A 24,435-nucleotide genomic window follows, 5' to 3' on the forward strand; every position below is an offset into this window, starting at 1 on the left:
ATTTATTGAAATTTAAACTGTATTAAATTAAAATAAATCTAGTAGATATATGAGTATATTATAATTGTAATTTTAATTGCAATCTGACTAATATAATGTAGTACAGCTTCTAGTTAATTTTATTGCTCTCTTCGTGGATTTCCTAATTTAATACACTTATGTTTAGTAAAATGTTGTATTAAAATTAGTAAGACACCAAAAAAAAAAGAATATTTTCAGTAAAATTTTCTTTTGGATTTCTTTGGAGTCTAAATGTCAGAATTATGTGAAATCGAAATTAAATTAGTTTTTATTTGAGTAAATTAAAGAATTTAAGGAAATTCTAGGACAGGATTTCTTCAGTTGCGGCCTGCAGGAACCGGTAGCGAAGTCCTGATGACTCCACTGCCCTTTCACCTCTACAAATTAATGTTTTCTTTTAAAGTTCCCGTTTACATAAGCTAAGAAAGCTGATGATTTTTAAGCCAAAACAAAAACAAGTCCATTTATATAAGTATTATATTTACTTTTATCAAACATTAGAGTGCTATGAATAGTTAGTTTCTCTACATACCTACATCGTACCATTATAATCTAACATCAAATTTACTAGATGTGTTTTATATAAATACAGTTGTAAATGGCAATAAATAAATTTTTAATACTTTACAAAACAAATGTAATTTACTTAGTCACACAACAAAGGAAATTCGATTACGTCCTCTTCAAACTGAGGTGTTTTAATCAAAGGGACCAGGAAGTTTCAAGAACTATTTTCTATTGATTAGATCCTTAAAATAATATCTTCTTTCGTAGTGAACACTTTCACTGTTACTCATGCGAAGAAGATTATATACATGTAAATGATGAAAAAAAAAATAACTTCTCACTATTGCGTTACAAGCTAGAAAGTAGACATTATTTGGGTATTCCTCCGTTTTTCTAGACCAAATTTTAATCCTAAAATATTCTCTACTCGCCCTAAAACTCTTACAGATATGAAATGGTATCTATAATTGCACTTTAAGTAATTTATAATGAAGCTGGTCATTACCAAAACTCCAATCGCTGATTACAATAGCTCTCGGGGTCAATGTCCACGCAATCTTCCGGAAAGATTGTCAGAGAAGAAGTATTCGGTTGGGCCTACTAATTTTGCGGTGCTCCGGTTTTTAGATTATTAGCCCAAGTTATTAATTAAAAAATGCAACTAAATTCTTTCTTGTTGCTAAAAAATTTAGCAACAACTTTCACCAAAAATTCATACAATTTGGTTCAGTTCTTGTAGGAGACAAAGAACTAGTTGTGAATGTTAAACGGAAGGAGGAGGATATATATTTTCGACAGGAAATATTGAAACGTATCATTAAATTATTTTATAAAAAGCAATTTTTTTTTCTACTTGTGGAGTGATAAATTATGTAAAATTGTTAATGTATGCGGAGTAGTAATTTATCAATGAATGATAACTCTCAATAATTACCAAGGAGGGTTGGGCAAAATATAATTGTAATTTTAATTTCAACTGCAATCGAACCTGCGCGAATAACAACTTTCACACCAATGAATTCATGACAATACTTCTCATTACTGTATTTATATTAATTAGTTTGGCAAAAATCCTAATATTACTATGTTTTCTTGTCTCCACAATTTTTATGAACACTGTCAAAAAATTATTAGTATAGCATAAACACAAAAACATCTATTTTCTCCTACCTTCATTCATAAAAATCTTTCATATATCATATAACCACTAATGGCTAGTATGGTTAATCATTTATAATAAATTAAATTAATAGTATTTTAACTTATTTTAATGTGCCAACGTTTCGGCTAGAGTTTCCAGCCTTCTTCAGGGCTGTTCGCTGGAAGATCAAACGCCTTAGGCGTCCAGCAACTTCCAGCGAACAGCCCTGAAGAAGGCTGGAAACTCTAGCCGAAACATTGGCACATTAAAATAAGTTAATCGTACTTATTTGTGTTTTTCATTGACCGCACCCCCAACCATCTTCTCCTCATTCATCATCCACGGTCAACTATCTCTCATAATAATTAATAGTATTTTAGAGGAAGTCTGTTTGTTTTTTTAAATTCGGCATGTAGACACAATCTAACTAGTTCAATGAGAAAAAGACCTAGCTCATATAAAAATTGCTGAATTTTACTTTAACATGGCGGATTTTAATCGAAATCGCTACAGCCGTTTTGGAGAAAATGGTTAAAAGTGTAAAATTTATAATATAAAGTGAGTTCATTAAGCAAAAAAACATATGCAAATCCCCCCGGTATATTTCAGCCATAAATACTTCCTTCAGAAAAACAGTAGCAGTCATGGGTGGCGTTCCTCATGGGTCAGTTTTAGGGCCATTGGTGTGGAACATTATATATGACGTGGTGATCGGCTACCCCTGCCGGAAGAAAGTGTTACGCTCGGCTTTGTGGACGATCTGGATCATCATTTGTAGGAAACTCTCGGAGGTGATAAGTTACATTGCGAATAAGACAATCTTCACCATTCGTCAATTGCTTTCAGCGGTAGGCCTCCAGCTTGCTGACCAAAGGGTTGATAACCAGTAGAAAAGTGGGGGAGGTTATCAGTCTCTCCGGAGAGTTCCATATCTCATCCAAACCATCTATTAGTTATCTAGGGATGCAGATTGATTCCAGACTTCGGTTTTATGAACACTTGTACAAAGTTAGCACCAGAACAATGCAAGTGACTAATGGATTAGCTAGAATTATGTCAAATATTGGAGGACCTAGAGAGAATCAGGTCATCATTCCATGCTTTTGTATGCAGCACCGATCTGGACGGAACCCTGCCAACTGCAGTCATATTTCCCTAAGCTGTTGGTGTGTATCGAAGTGCTCTGTGTGTCGCTCGAAATTTTGTCACAGTATACTGCGATGCTGTGTGCTTCGTCACAAATACGCCTCCGATAGATCTTTTGACAGATGCTCCCTGGACTACAATAGTAAAAGAGGGGAGAATTCAGACTCTTGAAATTTGGCAGAGACGCTGAAATGTCTCATCTTCTGGATGAGTGATGACCCACCGTATGATAAAAGAAAGATGTATTTAGACAACATGTATATGCATTGAAAACTCGGATTCAAAATTTTTCACGTTATAGATATTTACCTTCATTGTATATTTCAAATATAATATAAGTAAGTGAAAGTAATGAAATTCATTCGCCGATATCAGTCACTAATTATTGTTTTATAAAAGCTCATTAGAATGGAAAATATTGAATATGAATTACAATACCACATGCAACAATGTTAATAAGGACTTTTTTTATTTTAACAAATAAAGGCAAAATTTAGGGTGTATTAGTGTTCACGTCACTCTGTTGTGTCTCTTAATTCTACCTTACATTGAAAGGTTAATTTATTTTTTACTATTATTATGTTAATCTATTTCCTTGTTACTTTTTCAATACTTTTAGTGGTTTCGTTTAAAAAACATTTTTTAGTTTTGTTTAATTTATTAGAAAATGTTCTAAAACTTCTTACCGTGTTCTGAACATTTGACCAGTGGTGAGTGAAACGATTCATAATATTCATAGTCTTAATTTAAAAGGAATTGTGTAGATAGCCTGCGTTATAATACTAAACCTGAACTTACATAATTTTTTAAGTATTGCCCGTGCTGGAAATAACTAACTTAAACATTTAGCGGTTAATTGACTTATATAATTGACTCGGGAACATACTGACACACATTTAGAAAAACTGGTCCCACTTAAATATTGATAAATGAGCAGAGTTTGCTGAGGAAATTGTTAGACTGACTAAAGTCAATTAGCGAGTACTATTGGAGATGGAAAGGAGCCGGTCACGGGCTACCGACAGAGCGGTGGGTCATTAGCCTAATTGCTCTCTCTCTCTCTTCCTCTATGTTGATCCTCTCACTGTACTCTAGTCTACAAGGCCTCTCCAACTGTCATGACAGTAGCTAAACAAGAATATTCCATTATGGAAAATATATATCTTTTTTTTTAGTATTCTCTCAAAATGTAATTTGAAATAGTGGATTTTTTGCTAAACGTGTTCAAAAGATAGTCTAGTTTCATATAGTGGCACATCTTAATTTTTTAACGGAGAACAGACGTACCGATTAAATTATACTCAATATTTATTAAACAGCAGAATGAGTTATGTTTTTCATTATTTTCAAGAGGTTTTTCAATTTTTTTTTTTTTTAAAGTGACACATTTTACTTTGTGAAAAGTATAAAGCAGTTTTTATTGTTGTTTCTTTTTCGTATACCGTGACTAATTAGGACCCGATTTTTACGATTTTTGAGTTGAAATCAGTAGATGTTACTTGTTAAATATGGAGCAGGAAAGCCAAATGAGCGTTAACTTAATAATATTGGTGGCTCTATGTGTGCTCAGATTCTTAGAAATAAATTTATGAAAAACTATATTAGTATGCAATATATAACTTTCACATCAATTTGTAACTAACATTTAGAGAAAACTATTATAGAAGTAAAGCACTAATTTCATTCCTGAATTACTGGCAATTCTATACAATATATAATTATGCACCTAAGACGTGCCATCTCAAAAAATCGTTCTTTGGCTTTGAAAAAATGCAATATTTTTATTTAATAAATAATAATCCTTTTCCAAAATTTTACAATAGCTTAAAAATTTTTCATATTTTTTTAACTTTTTACTCTTATTATTTAAGGCTTTTTTCACTCTTTTCATTGAACATTTTTTTTTGTTTATTGTGATGTCCATGTTCTTTTTTAACTCTTCTTTAAATATTGTATAGTTTACAATGAAAATATAACGAGGTTAATTCGAAGATGTTTTTCTTAAGAACCAGTACATTTTGAAAAATGTCTTAAGTTAATTAACTAAGACAATACATTTATTTAGTGAATTTAGTTCTAAAGCTTATTATATATTTAAAAATCTTTAACTCCATAATTCTAGGCATATTAGATCCTGAAGAGAAGTACGCAGTATTCCCAGAACGTACAATGAATTTTAGCAGTATTATGTTTTAATTTTTGACCTGAAGGCAGGATAGGAGGATAAGATAGAAGTTTTTTTTTAATATTTAAAATTAGGCATCTTAAACGAATTCAACTTATTTAAAAAACACTTTTCTATGAAATTATTAACTAGTTTTAAAATTTTAAAACGCTCTCTGTCAACTAGACGTTACAAATCATGAACTTACCAACATAAGATGCTCCTAAATTATTTTTCAAAATAACACTAATTTTCCAAAATCTTACCATTCACCCAATAATGGTCTGAAAAGTTTTATTTAATTTTTTAATCTAACTATTTAAGACCTTTTTTCACTTTTGACGTTCCACGGTACTATTTATTTATTGTAATTTCTATGTTCCTTTTTTTACGTTTGTTTAAGTAATATATAACTTACAATGAAAATATAACTTGCCTAATTCATAAAAACCGGCATTTCTTGAAAAAAAATCGTCAGAAAAATTAGTAAAGTACTTTAACAATTTGTTAATTTAGTAAAATTAGTTCTAAGAGATACAGATATCTAATATACAAAAAATTAGAAGAATAGAATATCTTCTGACGGTTATATTTGAAATGTTTATATGCTTCTGTACACTTGGCATTATATAAGATGTAGCATTATTCAAGAAAAACTGCTATAATATGTAATTCTCAAAAAAAAAAATTTTTTATTAATTTGTTTCGCCATCTGGCCTTTACCATTTTACAAATTTTCTATCCTCCTTTCTGTCTTCAGGTTAAAAATTAAAACACAACTCTGTTTAATTCACTTTTTTCATCTTAGACGTCTCAAAGATTTCGAAAATTTATATAGTTTGTTATGTATATTATAATATTATATTTAAAATTAAAGCTTGTTATATAACTAAAAATTTGGGACTCCATAATTCCGAGTAGATCCTGAAGAGGACGCAGTATCCCAAAAACGTACAGAACAAAATAAGCAGTATTGTGTTTTAATGTTTGACCTGAGGGTAAAATAAGAAGTTTTTTTTGGGGGGGGGGAATTTATATTAATGTATCAAAAATGGATTCAGGTTATTTGAAAATTAAATTTTTTATCAAGTTATTAACTCATTTTAAATGCTATCAACTAGGCATTACAAAACATGAACCTACCTACATGAGATTCTCCCATAATTATTTTTCAAAAACTTCACTTTCACATTCACTTTCTATAGTATATTCCTCAAATTTTTCTAATATCGAATATTTAACAACTGCTAACTGAAAAATGCCTCAAGAGACTACCGATAATGTTTGCAACAGCTGCCATTAAATGATTAGTGAATTTAAAAAAAATTTAAAATATTTTTTTATAAACATATATTCAATAATCTTGTTTCGGCGCTCTAAAAGAATATATTCTCAGTTGTTATTTCTTTACTTTAATAATCACAATAATAATTATAATAATTACAACAACAATAATCACATGGAAAACATTAGGTACAAAATTCAATATTTCCTAAATACTCATAAATGTATCCTAGAATAGCCTAATCTTTACACTTTATGTTTATCATCACCATTTGTTTAAAGTAAAGAAAGATATTATTTATTTAATCAAATAGGGATGTCTTAATTTTTTTTTACCCTCTTTGACTTTATTATCCAATCTGCCACCTATAACTCTATCAGAATCCACTACTATATTTGAAAATTATCCAGTTTGTTTTACTCCTGAAATTTTCAATTGTAAAATAAATGACTGCACTCGTTATTTTATTCCATTTATGTTCCAAACTTAGCATGTTTATAAAATACTTCCATCTCTGGCTAACATGCATTAAGATTTTTAATTTTTTAGATTCAAGTCCTAATACATTTCTAGGAACCGTCTCAAAATAAATGTTGACCTATCCAACGAGGAAAATCGAACCTACATCCATCTGAACCAAGCACTCAAGGGCCCTCGCCCCAACATGCTCATCTATAGAATTTGTTATACAATAAAGAAATGTATTTGGTTAGCATACATGGTAAAGTCACTTTTCGTAATATCCAGTTGATTTAATTCAAGAATAAATTTCCATGTCAAGTTTAAATAAATAAATCCGCTTATCGCGGTTATTTAAGATCTTTGTCTTAACTTACGTAACCATCCAGAAAGATTTAGCCGAAACCAGAAGATAAAAGAGGACGGACTGCCGACAAGGAACAGTGAAAGGAACGGGCCGGCGAAAGGATGAGAGAGCAAGGTCAGCGAGAAAGCAGAGAAAGGTTGGAGTGGTGGAGCACCTGGGGCGGCTTATCTGGCCAAGAGGATGATGTGTGATATCTGATGAGCTGTCATAATGGATGTTGGATGGTGTAGTGTCTTCTCGTAGCGGTACTCTGTATCCCTGTAGTACACCATCAATCATGCGCTAGTGTAACTCTGACTTGAGAGCGTATTGACAAAGTTCTTGTTCTCCATCGCACCTAGAATGGCTGAATCATCAACCGAATAAGTGAATAGTCTTTATCTTTACTGCGTCATTAAATTTATTAGTAGTGTAAAGGCAATATCAGACAGTGTACCAGACGGACACTAAAATTTTATATTCGAATATCGAAGATGGTCTGTAGTTCTTTTTTTGGAGTTTTAACTGCTACAACAAATGCTAACTGATCAACCAAACTTGAACCATGATCAGAAAAGAAGTTTACCTGCAACAAGAGCAAGTTATGCATAGCACATTCTACACCAGCAGAGTGCATGAGCACTTCATTTTCTTTGCATTCTAAAATGATTAATTTAGTTTTAAAACAGGTTTTTTGTGTGTCTTATCTCAATTTCCATAAAAATATAAAATTAAACTGAACATGTAGAGGATGGCTAATATTCATTCGTACCTGAAAACATTAAATGTGCTAGAAACAGTCACGTGTCTTTTACCGGGACATTACAAATAATTAAAGATTATTATTTTCTCATATATTTTTGTTATTCGAAACGTGGCAACATACAATTTAAACTTGATATGGCATTACAATGGAATTAGATTGGCTCAATAGTAAGGCATTGAGCTACAAACTTCAAGGACCCTTGTTCTGAATTATAATTATTTATTCTGGTATTGCAGTCAACCCTGTGTGCTCAGTAGCCTTTCGGGTCCACCTAGTCTTATAAAGTGGGTACCCTTGATTGAGAAAGAATCTAGTGGTGAGCATGGTTCTGACCAAATCACCTCCTTGCACAACCGTTGGCCTAGTAACAATACTTCCTTATAAATTGCATTTGAATTATAAATTCCTTCATTCTTCATGAGTTTTAGCGGTTCATATATATATTTTTTATTTTTATTCAATAACATTAAAATCAAGGTAATTTGTATCAATTAGCTAGAAAGCCTGGTATAGGTTTTGATGTCTTTTGGTCCCTGGCAAGAATATTTAGTATGCTATATACAAAATGGTGAAAACTAGCAAAAGAGCTGAGAAAGGAAGACTATGAATATAACAAAAATTAAAGGAAGAACGCCTTAAGAAAAAGGATAAAATTAATTACTTAGAAATATTTGCTTGAAACGGGAAGAGGAGAATTTAAAATGGTTAAATCTAACAATATTTAAAAAGCGCATGAAATAGGAAAAAAATTATGACATAAGTAATAAATATTGATTTGTTTTTTTCCATAGCCCCTCACTTTCTTATTTGGAAATTTCATTTCTTAGTAATTACTCTCTTTTTGTAGATTCCTTATATTCTATGGTTCATTAATAGTCGTTTTAAATAAAATATACGGGACGAACCGTTTCAAAATATAACCCTATTCAGAAATTACTTTTTCCGATGGTTAATTGAGTGTAGTGAATGCAATTAAATAAAAACAGTATTTTGTTCTATGAATGTACTTATTCTCAACTTTCATCCAACATTGATTCAAATCGAATGAGCAGTTTTCGAAATACTGCAGTGTCCAGGAAAATGCATTCGTGCTGGCGTAAGAAAGAAGAAGAGTCACACATGATCATCTTATGAAGAGGGGAATACTGCCTCAATCTCTTGGCTTTTGGGTATCTAGATAGAATGCTATGCGTATGAAACTGGATGGGATGATAGCAGAATGGGGACTATTGTAGCTGACATTTTGGAAGAAAGAAAAACAATTGGCAGAAATAATATATAAGAAAATTTAATGTTTATATTTTCCAAATTCTAAATTAGATGTCTTGTAACTTTTTTTTCACCATTTATTTACTGTTAGTTCAGGAGAAAAATGACCTCACTGATTAACGAGTCCAAACAAATAAAATCATGTTAACACTAGTAGTTCTCAAGTTTTAAAATCCAGAGCAGATCGAGTGAAAAAATCGCTCATTCGAAATGTCAGCCTGTAATGAATGCTAGCTCAGTATAGACTGGGTGTTACCCTACAGTGGACCATTATCTAGAAAGGCAGACGGAAGCCGTGGGTGTGTAATGGGAGCGGGTGTTAAAGTTACTTCTAGTTTAGTGAAAGTAAAATGGAACACTTAACTCTTCGTTTGTTTGAAAAGGAGTTTAATCAACTTAATCTGAGCTTAGGCTATAGGTATAGCTTTCACCTCCAAGTTATCTTCTGTATATTCTTCTTTAATGTCCTATCCTTCTTCCTTTCATGAAGCTAATGGTTTCTTCTATAAGAAAATCCTAGTCCCAAAAAGGTAAGGAAATATATCTTCCAAGCAAGTATGAGTCGGTACAATGTAAGCACAGATCACAATTTCCATCGCATAAATAAGAAAAAAACAACAAATGAAGAGTCACGAAATTCCCCTGTACCAATGTTTTGTAAAAATTAGATACTGATGCCATCTTGAGGCTCATTTCTCAACAAATAATTGTTTGAATCGATTTTGGTATCAAATATCACAGACTATCCAAAATTAAGGGGGAAGAAAACGTGTGACGGGAAAGACTTATCGAGATTCACGCGATGAATTCACCAAAGGTGGATCAAAAGTATACCTCCAAAAGGAACTGAATAATAAAAAGACATACTGGATGTCTAGTAGGCGAAAATTCCAAAAAACTCAGTCGGTTATGCAACATTACATGAATTTTTCAAACAAATTTGTAAAGAAAAATAAATGTATTGTTTTGATGGTTTTTTTTTTTCAATGTGTTCCAGGAAAATGGAATACAAAAAAAATAATAAAAGATTTATAAATATGTGTTATTTGATAAAAAAAAGTTACTGGACCATTTGACCACATTCCTCTGACTTTGTACAAAATTGGATGAGTTGTTTTTGAAATATTGGTTGGTCAGAGAAAATACTTTTGCACGTGTTTAGCCGATGGGATTTGATGAAATTTATACTGCTCTATTTTGTACACTAATTCCTAACCGTGGCCAACACTAACTTTCTATTTCTTAAATTTTCCTAAAATGGACAAACTATTCAATAATTAGTTATTGATGATATTGCAAACACTATGCTAAGTTTTATTATAGTTCTCACTATTATATTATATCTATTATAACAAACGTTCGGTTTATTACAGTGCTATTTCCATAATTTTTAGATAGTTGTGTATAATATTTATAAAAGTTTGGTTGATTTTAAATAGTATCTTTTCGTACTGAGAACTATTAGTTTTCTTTGTATTCTTCCACTAAGTTGGACTAGTGTGATCCTAGATCAAAAGGAAAGTGAATCCAACTGATTTATCCAACATACTTCTCTTGGAAAGAAAATTACCACTTTACGGTTAACCATTGTTAAAAACTTTCTACGAATAATTGAAACATTTGACAAAAACTAATATATGCAAAAAATCCAGTTAAATAAAAAAGAAAAAAAAAAGGGTATTTCTTACTATGATTAACATTTTCTACTAACTCAAAATATTCGTTCAATGTAAAAACAAATATAATAAAAATTAATAGCCAATGGTTAATCATAAATATTGTCATATTTTGTTAAAATAAATTTGAACTGGATTTAAAGTGCAGTAATGGTGCAAAGAGATAAAGAGACAACTATGAAAAATAAAAATTTATGAACCAAAATAAAATGTATAAACATTTTAAGAAAACGCTTAATATCGGTTAACTAGTTATTTTAAAACTAGTATTTAGCATTTTTAGTCTAAAACTACTTACAGTGGCTTTAATATATTCACATATGTATTTGTGATAGATATAATTTAAATTTATTATTTTTAATATTTAATAGACACTATGGGCCTCACTGTTGAGATAATTCAGTGCTTAATCTTAGTCCTAAAATATGCTCCAGGACCTAATACAGTGCTCCAGTCACCTGATTTTTCTCTGTTTAGCGTTGTCTTATTTTTTTAATGTTTTAAATGCCGTATAAATGTTGAGCTATATCCTGACAAACCTATTAGGAGAAAATCAAGTAAGCTTAAAAACGGCCTGAATAACCTTTTAGACCTGATAACTGTTGACTGAATAACAAGACTAAGTAAAACAAAAATACAGATGATTAAAAAATCTTAATATTATTTCGTTATTAGAGGAATAATAACGAAATAATATTTAGCTTTTTCGATCATTTATGTTTTTGTTTAATTTTTATTAGTTATATAGGCTTGTTAAAAATAGTTAATATTACTATATTTGTATGCTTTCAGCTAATATTAAAAGATCAAATTAAAATAAACCAGTAAGTAATAATTCATAACGTATCTTCCTCATCGTATCTTCAGACAAGAACATCGGACTTCAAGAGCATATCCCGGGGCGATTGAGCTTCGTCTAAAGGAAGTGAGCATTAGAGCCGCTTGATGACAGTGCATTCTTTGAAGTGAGCCAAGAGCTAATCTGAGGAGACCCATTGTACTCTTTCCGCCTGTTTGTCGAGGACGAGGAAGGAATTGAATTTTCCCTTCAATGGTACTACAAAGTGAATAGGAGGTGGCCTGGAGAGCTCCGGACGATTGCTACAACTTTCTAGTCGAGACGGGTCTTCGATATTTCCAGGTCGCTACGCTTTGAAGAAGAATGGACATGATCCACGGCACTAAGCTCGACCAAGATGTTTCTTACACCTGCTTACCTTCACTTTCTGTCTTAAGTATGTTTTTAATTAAGTAAAATTAAATTTCACAAATCGATTAATTTGTAAAAAATAAACTAATTAATTTTATTTTTCCTATTTTATATCCTTATAAGAGAGGGTGTTCAAAACAGTATTTTGCATTAATAAATTATAATCCAAATTAATATGGACTTATTGACTAATTTTAAAAAAAAATAAGAACCTTTTTTTATTTATTTTACGTTGAAATTCTCCGATCCTGATTTCGGTCTGATGAACTTTTACAAGCACTTTTGAACGACCAGAGCCGTAGCCCAAAGTAGAATATCGGCATTACAAAAAAATTGCATACATGCATTTTACATGATACAAAATATATATTTTAATATAGTTCTGTACTGTTGTTTAGATAATTTTAAAAGTTCATGTGAAAGTTCTACTGTGTATTCAAAAGTTATCAACATATTGAGATTATTTTAAAATATACTTTTTTTTCTTTAAAAAGTTTGCGGAACACTTGGAAGTGATTCAAGGATACCAGTACTCCAAAGAACAAAAATTGAAAACTAATGTTTTAGTAGTACCATACTGTCAACACTCTAAGTACAGCATAATATTAAATATACAATAATCTTTTACATCTGTCAAATGAACGAAATTATATCTCAAATGATCTATTTAGTAGTTATCTATAATGTTATTTCTGTTGGCTTTATTTCAACATAATGTGGAAAACAATAACACAATTTCATAAGATCCTCTACTCTCAACATTATTTTATTTCACTGTCCAACTAATAAATATCATGAATTAAGCATTGTAATTAGGTGATAACAGAGTCCTGATATGTCGAAGGTAGGTTTTGTTGATAAGAAAAGTTTTAAAATTGGTATTGATGCATTCAATTTATATAGTTTTGTAAGTAGATAGTTTTTTTTTATAAAATTTTAATAAAAAACTGATATGATATTATTTTAATAATTGGTTACATTTAGAAGATTTTTGGCTTGGGCTTTTGAGCTATGATAATTCAATAATGAAGTATGTTAAGAAATATTAGTGTTATATGTGAGGGAATAACACCTTAATAATATGAAAACAATTTTTAGGTTGTCTCCTAGATAATGGCCTACGGTCCGAAACGTTGGAGAGTGAAATAAGCTAATGTTGAGGGTAAAGGATCATTTAAAATTATGTTGTTATTGAAATTAACCACTCTCAAACAATTATATAAATAATAAAAAGATATATTATATTAAAAACTGATGATGTGAAGAGATAATTAACGATTGAAGCTCTTTAGAGTGATTGATATATATATATATATAAATTGGCAAGCATCAATTTCTTAAAATGATAAGAATTAGTTATTTCACTATTTTGTTTTTAAGAAAAATAATTATCAGGTACGATAACCGAGCCTATCATTACACAATATAAATTCTAAGATATGCAGTTTACTTATTATTCCTTTCTTTTATCATGGAAATAAGGTTCAAATGTGAGAACTGTTGTATTTATTTAACTTCAGAACCATTAGTAATCAAAAATATAATTATTTAATATCTACATGAATAACCAATTGCCGAATTCCTGAATTTGTTGATCTCTAAGATACACGATACACCTAAACCATGTATTTAAAAGCAATAAAACTATTTCAACTTGGCGGTTGGAACGCGGTATAATGTTAAAAAGAGAGAATGCAACAGAATACTTTAGCACCCTTTTTATATAAAATCCAAGTTGCTTAAGTAACGATTTATCTGAAGATAGAACTCAATTAGAGGAGGAAAGCATCCAGCGATATGTGCTCTGTTACACAACGTGGTCCATTAAAGCTCGTTACATGAGAGCACATAGATAACAAAGATCCTCAAGGACTTTAAAGACAGAGTCCCCTGCGCACGTTCACTCGCACACTAATGATGTACCCGGATGCTCTGCAAGAGAGCTGTCCATTAGATTGGATCTCTTTAGCGGCTCGCTATGTGACCATATCGTGAACAACTTTTCCTAATAATCGTAAAAAGTGTTAATAGAACTAACAACTTATTATGCCATGTTACTTTTTTATTCTGTAGTGTTGTACAGAACTTCATATACTAAAATATAGCTCTGTATTTTTTTTTTTTTATAAAAAAATTCAGTTTATTCAGAGAAATTAAAATTTTCGTTGATAAAATAATGATGAAGTTTCGTTGGTGGTTTTATTTACTCTATGTATTGTAATCGAAATGAGGTGACAGTAACTATCCTCAATGACTATTTTTAGTCTATCAACGCTATCATGATTTTTCTTTTGTTAAGTTCAAAATTAATTAATTTCATTTCGAATTTGATTTCATATTCCAGGTCCAAAAGTGTTGAAGAACGTACATTATTCTTTTTTGTAACTAGAAGGAATATAACAGGCGGGCAAAAATAAAACTATTTGACGGTTCTGATAGTAAACATTGGCTTGAATGAAAATATTTTAATAGAAATATCTAAATACTTAGTTATAATCAAAAACGAAAAGAAGTAGTTAATGAAGAAAGTTAGCATTTTAGAACATAAGAAATCTTGGGAAAAAGAGAGCCTAAAATGCTGATGAGAAAAAAAAAGAAGAAAAAAGCGACAACAAAAATCATCAACAAATATTAATGTAATACCAAGAGATCATTTTTATTTGAAGTTTGTTAAAATTCTTACAGTACTTTTTTAACCTTTCCAATGTGTAGTAAGACTTTCTAAGAGAAATGTCTATAAGTGTACGAACCGTTATAGAACAGAACTTAAAAATCCATTGTGCAGTTCAGTTATATAAAGTTGTTATAAATTAGAAATAAATAAGTTGTTTTTTTATTTGTGGTTTATTTTTCAATATGTTTTCATTACACCATAATCGCATTAAAACAAACATTACAAGTTTATGTGTAAAATACACAACCTTTCTTTTGTTTTCTTTATATTATGTGGATTTACGTAATGAAATTACAGAAAATAATTTTATGAATTATTTTCCTTATGTAAAAGTTACCTAATTTAATTAAATATGATTGTTTCTGGGAAACTAAATACTTACCTATACATTGTGGTTATTGGTTCCAATTGAATATTGTCTTGTGATTCGGCACAACAAATCCAAACTATTGCCTTTCAGTTTCTATCTTATTCGATTGGTCACGTGCCTAGTGTAATCACTTTTCTACAGATGGTCACGTAAATACCTGGTCATTATTGAACTAGCGAATTCTTAGCAACCTTCACATTTTCCCGTATTTGAAAAAAAAACAATATTAAAGGTTAAATTTCTATTTTTGTTTTTGAATAGTTTTTTAGAATGTGATAATTTGAATAATTTTTTAGAATGTGATATTTTAACTATTATTAATTAAAACAAAAAAATTACCATTATTGCTTTGGCATTATCAAGATTTACAATCTGATCATAAAAACATCTTAGATAATATTAATTATTGTTGGTATATAATATGTGATGGTCGTTTAGGTTTAAAAAAATGTACTTATATATACCTATACCCTATGTTTTGATGGAATGTTGATAAGAATATGTTTTTAATGCTTATGAATCCTAAAATAAGGAATTGGTAGCTAAATTCTTATAATTCAAATTAGTTGCAGGAAATACCCCTGAAATCAAATTTGGAAAATTCAAGATTGAGGATCAATTGGGAAAAAAACGGCTTTTTTCATTTCATTTTTCAGATCCTTATATCCAGAGCCATTGAGTTCTTTCATGTCTAAAAAACATATTTTTAAATCCCATTCTAAATCCAGGAACAATAAAAGTATCATTTTAGCATGTTTTAGTGAAAGCGAAGGGGGTGGTTAAACTGTTAAAATGTTAGAAAGAAAGGGAAATCTTGAATCCGACAACTTACTAAATTTTACAAATAAACTATCAAGATCCATATAAAAATAAAAAAAGATTTTGATCACAGTTTCGTTTTATTTAAATTTAAAAATCATTTCATTTCTTTTTTTTTTTATTGAAACTGATAACTGTATAAAAAAATACATTAAGTAAATATGATAATATGCTTCGTGCACCATAATCTAATATGCTTTAATCGTTGCTTTAAATTTGGAGACCCTGTGGCCATCTTCTTTTCAGACGCCTCAGAGTATTATCAGGGATTGTTATTGATGAGAGATTAAGAACTAATGGGTTTGGGTAGGTAAGGATTTTGGAATCAAAGGAGGTATATCTCAGGTCAACGAATCAGATGTTGAGTTATATATGGATGAATTTATTTTTGAATCGTTTGGTTATTATATATTTATTATTATTTTGACTGACCCTGATGGGTCCCTGAATGACCTGAACCAATGTGCTCAGCCCACGATTCTACATATTTTATATTGCAAATTGCAACTTTATAATAGATGAAGATGTATTGAATTATTTGATTTCATTGAACACTATAATTAGTAATCATGTAATCATGATGTAAACATTAATTAACATGATGAACTCGGTCGTATAATTTTTTTTTTTCGTACCGTCCTGTAAAGATTTTAATGGGTATTTGGTACGTACATATAGGAGGTATGCTATATGTATAGCTGGGTGTTAATGATACCTTGGATTGCCTTTTGGCATTATAAGGTTAGGTGAGGGGTCCAATGAAGGTTGTAACTTGGTTGGCTTACGCTAGTGGATTATTACAACGGGGAGGGGCCGTTCCGCTGGTTAAATAAATAAATACTATGTTATAATATGTGCTAACATTTATTGGGAATTGAAGTGTTTGACATTGTGGGATTAATCAGGGCTAATTTCATAAGTTAGTTATTTATTTATTTTCTGGCCAAGACTCCCAATGGAGTCATATAATGCTTAAACATAGTTGGGGTTCAAGTTTTAACATAACAATTGTGGGACCAAAAAAAGTGAAAAAAAGTCAACGCCCCAGGCCGGTTTAGAACCGGCACTGTCAGCAATCATAATTTTTTTAAGGACTTTTTTTGTAAATTTGTATTTTTAAAAGAATGATTTGCAGCATTAAATTATTGCAAGTGACTCCTAGTTGATTTAAATCATTGTAATTAATAAACATTTTGACATTGCAATATTTTTATTTGTTACATTACCATATTGTAGCATGTCGTTCGTTCAATGATTTAATGTTTCATGAGTAGATTCTTTTCTTAACTCAGTTCTATATGAATGAGGTATAATATTATCTATAACGAAATGCTAGAATGTTGTTACGATCCGTTGAGAGGGCTCGATGATAGAATTGCGTTGTTAAGTGTAGTTGCCCTTGGATACCTCGTCGAGATAAATAGCGAACATTGTTGAGAAGAAGAAAATAATCTGGAGTGGTAAAGTGTTCTAAAGGACACGACAATTGGCTCGTAGAAGCGACAAAGCATGGCCTCCCTCCTGTGACAGCTAGAAAGGAGGCTGTTGAGATAAATAGTTTCCCAACTGGTCGGTAGAGTGCCTTGAGCAACCCCTGCTCTTGGTCATCCCTTCAATTTTCATTATAGTCATCGGCGCCGATTTACAAGTCCCATCTCCGATTGTGTAACCGTCTGTGGCCGTGTTTGTGAAATCTTAAAGACATTCTCATCGATGTCTTTTCGAATATAGAAAATATTTTTTTTCTTTTTCAATTAGGTTTCTACAATGTTATTTAATTAAACAAAACAATGTTGTAAATAAATTGGTATCCTTTTTATATAGTCAGTATAAGGAAGTTAAACACGGAAGATGAATCTCGCATAATTTTGAAAGTGAAGGAGTTCTTCAAGGACGATTCTTGTTCCGTTTATGTTTTTATTTTAAACTGATAACCATAACAAATTGAAATGTCATATTTCCTAATAAAGTAATAGTAATTAAAAAATCTGATTTGAAACAAAATGGAAATTTATTAATCCATTTTTGGACTAGTGTCCTTATAAAATAAATTTGACATTAGTTTACCCCTACAAGAACAATCGCATTAGATATATTTCCTTCTTCTCTTTAATTCATTCAAAATGTAGGCGATATCAATCACATTCGTATAAACAATATATTATTATCAAGAAAGTATTTTTAACATACACAATTGGTTAAGCTGCATACTTTATAATGACTATCTTCAAGTGACAGTTTACGCAATAAGTTATTACATTTCACCGCTGGAAAATATCACTTCAGTTTTACAGTTAAGGTTCGGCTGTTAGTAAACTTAAATTAATCCTGCATTGTAATCGTTGAGTTCTGATAGCTAGGCCATACATGAACGGATGTTTTAGGCTAAAAACATAACAACGATGCATAGTGAGTCAAGTATTCTTTAAATATTTTTAGCTAGCATTGTTCTAAAGATTCTTGGAATATGACTGTGTAATTTGAGCAATTAAAGTTATGAAACGGTTAAGTCTTTAGCTCAATATCGTTATAAATATTGTCCACAGACGGACAGAATATGCACTTTGGATACAATAATCTTCAGGAACTTGAAATCGACTTTCGTTTTTTGTTTCTATTTTTGCATTCCTTTTTATTTATTTTAATACCTATAAGTTTGGGACAGACAAAGTATCTTTAGTTACATATTCAATATTATATTATATAAATCCACAATAAATGGTTAAATTCCGTCAGCTTGGGAGAGTTCCTAAATTTCATTGATCCTCAATCGGATTGTTTTTATTTAATTGTTATGACAGTACTCTCATATTAACAATTTTTTTAGAGTTCAAAGCATATTCCATATATTTTATAATCAACAAATGATACTCAGCACCCATCACGGTTATCATTGATATCATCATACTGTTATAATAATTAAATAAAAATAGTACGATTGAGGATCAATGAACTTGAGGAAATCTCTCAACCTGACGGAATTTAACCATTTAATGTGATTTAGATCATAATCATCATAATAATCATCAATAATGATAATAACAATAACGCTACTTATATATCTCTAATCATTTATTTACCATTGTCTCTGCTTATCAACATTTACAAACCATTCACTCGTTTTTTTATTCATTCGTTTTGTGTATGTGATTATGTGTATGTACGGGTTTATTTGCGCGTTTATACATGTTTATGTGCATCTATTTATTTATTTTTTTTATACATCTAACTCTCTTCAAAATGGAATATGGATTTCTATTCTTTTCTCCTCTAAATATAATCCCAATATTTAAAAATGACTCTTATACAGTGGGAGTGAAATGGGTTAAAAACTCACTTTAACGATTTGAAGATACTGCTTACAGATGAGAATTCATTTTGTATATTTATACAAGAAACCCACCTCAAGACCAGAGACAGCATTTCGTTAAAAGATTTTGACATATATCAAAAAGATGGGCCGAAAGATGACCATGCATGTAGAGGCTTCCTCATAGCGGTTAAAAATCGTTTTTCTCAAAAAAAAATAGAAATTGATTCTAACCTTCAAATTATAGCCGTAACAATACACCTCGGAACAACATTATCGATTTGTAATATATACTTACCCCAAGACCGACTTATCCAAAAAACACGACATTCTAAATATCTACAATATACTCCCACACCCTATTATTTTTCTGGGTGATTTGAATGGCCATACCCCGAGATGGAGTTCAAATGATCTAAATACAAGAGGAAGAATAATAGAGACGTTTATAGATCAGTCGAACCTGCTACTCCATAATACTGGAGAACCAACCTTTTTAAGCTCTACCTACGGAACTTAGTCATCCATAGACCTCTCTATGTATAGTCCCTCACTATATAATATTATTGAATGGACAGTATTACCAGAACTTTACGGAAGTGACCACTTTCCAATCCGTCTAAAATTTAAAAACAGGAATCATGACATAGCTAAAAAACCTAGATGGATCATCAAAAAAGCAGACTGGACGCTATTCACTTCGCTCTTTAAACCACCTGAGACACAACCATGTGAATTAAGTGTCGAGGACGGCTGACAACATTTAATGGAAAGCATATTGCAAACAGCGAAGACAGCTATTCCTAAAACAAAGAGCACCACTAAAAGATCTTCGTTTAATGTACGATGCCAGGAAGCTATTCAAAACCATAGGAAAGCATACAAGACCTTCCAAAGGAACAGCAAATAAACAAAGTTCATAGAGTATAAGAAAAAAATAGCCCTATGCAGACGAACAATAACAATAGCAAATCTGAATCCTGGAAACAATTTGTCGAAACTGTAAATTCAGCCACTCCCAACTGCTAATAAGCTGCCTCTGCAAAATAATGGAACTAATGGCTAACAAGCGCTTGATATGGATCCTTGAAAACAATAATATTCTTCAGAGCTACCAAAGCAGATTTCGTGGAGGAAGGTCCACCATCGACCACTTAGTTCAATTGGAAGCTGAACTACAATATGTTTTCATAGAGAGGCAGCAAGCAGTCGTAATTTTCTTCGACATGGTTTAAGCATTCGACTGTACGAGCAAAAATATTATTATAAAAACTTATATCCTTAAATTTTACGGGGAATCTCATAACATTCATCAAGCAGGTCTTATCCCTATGGATATTCAAAATCAGAATAGGAAATCATCTCTCTAGTAATTTCGAACAAAAAATTGGAGTACCACAATGATGTGTTCTCAGCACAACTTGGTTTGCCCTGGCCATTAATGACTGAAGAAGAAACGTGCCCAGAGGAATAAAGGTGATGGATGCTGTATGTTAACCATCTATTTATTATGTGCCACTCAAACGACATAAACCAAATAAAAATATAAGAAGCTCTTAATCGATTAAAAAACTAGTGAAACAGCACAAATCTTACCTTCTTAACCGAAAAAACTAAGTGTCTTCATTTCAGCAGGAAAAGGCGAACAAGAACCCACCCTAGGAGATTCTCCGTTACCGTATGTCGAATATTATAGATTTTTAGGCCTAATATTCGATAGATGCCTTTCTTAAAACCACTATATCAGTACACTTAGAAACAGATGAATAGATAAAATTAAAATCTTAAATGTCCTCGGCAAAACAACATGGGGAGCTCATCAACGATATTGAAAATATACAAAGCCTTAATCCGCTCCAAACTTGATTATGGCAGTTTTGTGTATGGCTCAGCTCGCTTCCAAACCCTAGCCAAACTCGACACCGTTAAGAACACAGGAATCCGCATTGCCACAGGTGCCTTAAGGACCAGTCTAATATTAAGTTTATGTGCTGAATCTGGAATATCACCTCTACTATTCAGATGACAAATATTAAGTACGAATTATTTTTACCGACTATACCTGCAACCCTCGCATCCAACTAACCACCAACCAAGTACATTTCCAATTCCAAATTCTCTAGACAGTTCCAACAGAAGATAAACATAACAGCTACCTCTCGCTGAGCGATTATCGGTGACTGTCACAGAATTAAAAGCAATATCCATCAAGATACCAAAAAATAACACGCCCCCCCCCCCTGGACCTACCAACGGCCCAATGTAAATCTACAGCTATCCAAATACTGACAAGAAAGGACGAATCTGTAATAGAAAGAATAACTAAATTTATCTATAAGACCAACTTAATAATCAGCCTTTAATTATTCTAATCACCTACTTACCTTGCTTTATTTTTAGAATTAGAATATCTATTTTACATCTTCCTCACACCACTATCGCTAAAAACACTATTAAACAAATTATATGTTAATCGAAGACTATTAAACAAATTATAGCTTCAATTTATTATATCGATTAATCAATTTATCAATCAATTAAAAATTATAGCTTTAATATTTTAAACCAACAACCTACGGGCCTTTATGACCAGACAGTTGAACGCCCATTCAAAAACAAACGGTTATCATTGTTCTTTGGCAGGCTAAAATATTTCTTTATAAAAAACCTATGAATGCATTCTATTAGTTGTAAATTACAATATCTCCGTAATTTTATACCACGATTACTCTAATTTAATTAAAAGGTAATTAAAATATCCAGATACAGGTTGTACTTATATTCTAATAAAAATATATTTTCATTTGTTTCAGTTTCGTAATTACCCAGACGAGTTGACGAGAGGAGCACTTTCGCCTCAAGAACAAACGCACATACTGAGCGATGTACAGCAGCACAGGTTCCTGGTGAACCAGGCCCAGCGGCAGCAAAATTACCAGCAGCTGAGGCCACAGCATCAGTCTCATGAGTTCCACAACATACAGCAGCAGCAGCAACAACAGCAGCAGCAACAACAGCAGCAGCACCAGCAACAACAGCAGCACCAGCAACAACAGCAACCACAACAGCAACAGCAACAGCAACAGCAACAGCACCAGCCTCAACCAGTCTACCAACAGAACTTCCAGCCTTACCAGCAGTCGCAGGAGTACAGCTTCCAGCAGCCACCACCTTCTCTTTCCCCAAGTTACCAAACCAACGTTCACTACCCGACCGAAAGAAAGCCCATTCTCCTACAACCATCTTACCCTACAGAAGAGAGTAACACACCAGCACCTCCTCAACAGCAATCAGTCCAAAACCAAGATCAGCAATCTATTCGTATATCCATTCCTCAGCAATCTAGTTATAGGCAACCATCTTACAGACCTAAGCAGCCATCCTTCGATAGTTACCAACAGCAGTTCGAAAACTATGTCGTTCCTGATAAACCAAAAGATTACAACAATATTAATATTGAATTTAATAGAAACACAGGTTATACTGCGGAACCACAAAAAGAAGATACTCCCACGTGGGTTATTGAAACCCAGCCACCAAATCAATATAGGAAACAGAAGCCATATGATGCCATAACTTTCTCGACTGAATCGTATAAAGTAACAACAGCACCAACAAAAGCGCTGAAGTATAGACCAAAGCTTACAACAAAACAAGAGCCTACTCCTCCCCCATCCGTAACTAAAGAAGACTCATCCAGCCAGCTCTTCATCAAACCCGACAGAAAGAAATTGTACGACCAACTAGTTAGTTCTCAAACTACACCAAGGCCGAAAGTAACTTCGCCATCACCAACAGCTGCGAGATCGACAACCCAGTCCTCTAAGACTGAAGATGAGCTCATTCAAGAAGAGCTTCAAAGACAAATCCAAGCACAATTAGGAGAAAAAGATGATATTTTTAAAACACTTAAAATAACATTACCAGGTTCTCTTAGTTCAGACCAAATAGCCAATTTACCGAATATAGCTCTTGGTGATAAGTTGGAACAATACCAAATACCCCAATTACCTCTTCCAACTGATCTGGCAGCCAATTCAAAATCAGCGACTAAAGCTTCTAATGGACCTCAGATAAAAACTATTGTGTTACAACAACCTCCGCAAACCACCGTAAAGCCCCCTACAGTTCTTTTCGAAGAGCTCACAAAGGGTGTATTACCACCTGGAGCTGATTTCGAAGTCATAAGACAAAAACAAGATGGTGCACTTGAAGAAGTCGGGAAATTGAAAGATTTGGCTCAAAAGAAAGTAACATTCGTAATTTTGGAAGAGCAACCTGATGGATCTGTAAAAGTACAAGGTGTCAGGGGAAATGAAAATGGACCAACTGAGACCAAGGGCACTGAGGTAGAGTCAATCATAAAGAAGATACAGAAAGGAGAAATCAAATTACCACCTTCTGGAGGAAAGAGGACGCCACCCAACAGCACTCCAGAAGAATCCATCGCCTCTCCCAGTTACGTGAAACATAGTGGAAAGAGTGACACACAAGCTAAGAGGAGGTTTACTACAAGATCTCCTTCTTATCAGAGCACCGCGTATCCTACCAACTCACCCTACCCAGGAGACGGAAAGGATTCATCTATCACTAGCAAGACTAAGTACCAATCTCCGACTAAATCCACTTTTCTCCCGACAATCACCCCTCAACAAGAAGAGAAGTTGTCTCCAGTGTACAGAGGCACGACGGAGCCGTCCTTTCTGGACCACAACTACTCCCAGAACATCCAAACTAAGGCTGTGAATTCCATTTCGATTTCAACGCCTTACGACCACCCGCCAACTGGCCCAGCTATCTATGACGTACCCACAGGCTCTTCACAATTCTCTACTCAGTCCAGGACGACGTACACCCAGTCCACAGTAGACCAGGCTACCCCCAGCCCAGTGCAGTATTCTCCACTACCGACTGCCTACACCAATCTTCCATCTTCGACCACACTGGACACAGCTACGCCCAACCCTCCACAGTTGAGCACTGCCTCTCCTTCTGGTTCTGTTTTGGCCGAAACCTTAAAGAAAAGTGGATTTTTCGCAATGGCGAAATTCTTGAAACAATCAGGCCTGGAATCTGTACTCAACGAAACAGGTAAGGCTGTAACTTAATGATCTTGTAGAAGTATTAAACAAATAAGTAGTTGTATGTATGCGGTTGTATGCCAACATTACTTTTAACACTAAATACAAATAATCATTTCCCAACTAAAATTTATGTCGCAGTTTTTAATATCATTGCTTAATATCTCACTTTGAATTTATGTTATTATGAA

At 32.4% G+C, this 24,435-nt stretch overlaps 1 protein-coding gene across 1 annotated transcript in view; it reads left to right on the forward strand.

Moving 5' to 3' along the window:
* Positions 1–24,435, forward strand: part of LOC106692973 (uncharacterized) — a 163,663-nt gene that overhangs the window by 103,795 nt on the left and 35,433 nt on the right. Inside the window, exon 2 of the mRNA XM_024358592.2 lies at positions 21,977–24,254. Within this exon, the coding sequence (XP_024214360.1) occupies positions 21,977–24,254 (2,278 nt within the window). The remainder of the gene's footprint in view (positions 1–21,976; positions 24,255–24,435) is intronic.

This window comes from Halyomorpha halys, unplaced genomic scaffold, assembly GCF_000696795.3.
Source record: "Halyomorpha halys isolate HHAL.00 unplaced genomic scaffold, Hhal_1.1 Scaffold82.1, whole genome shotgun sequence".
Classification (NCBI taxonomy): Eukaryota; Metazoa; Arthropoda; class Insecta; order Hemiptera; family Pentatomidae; genus Halyomorpha; species Halyomorpha halys.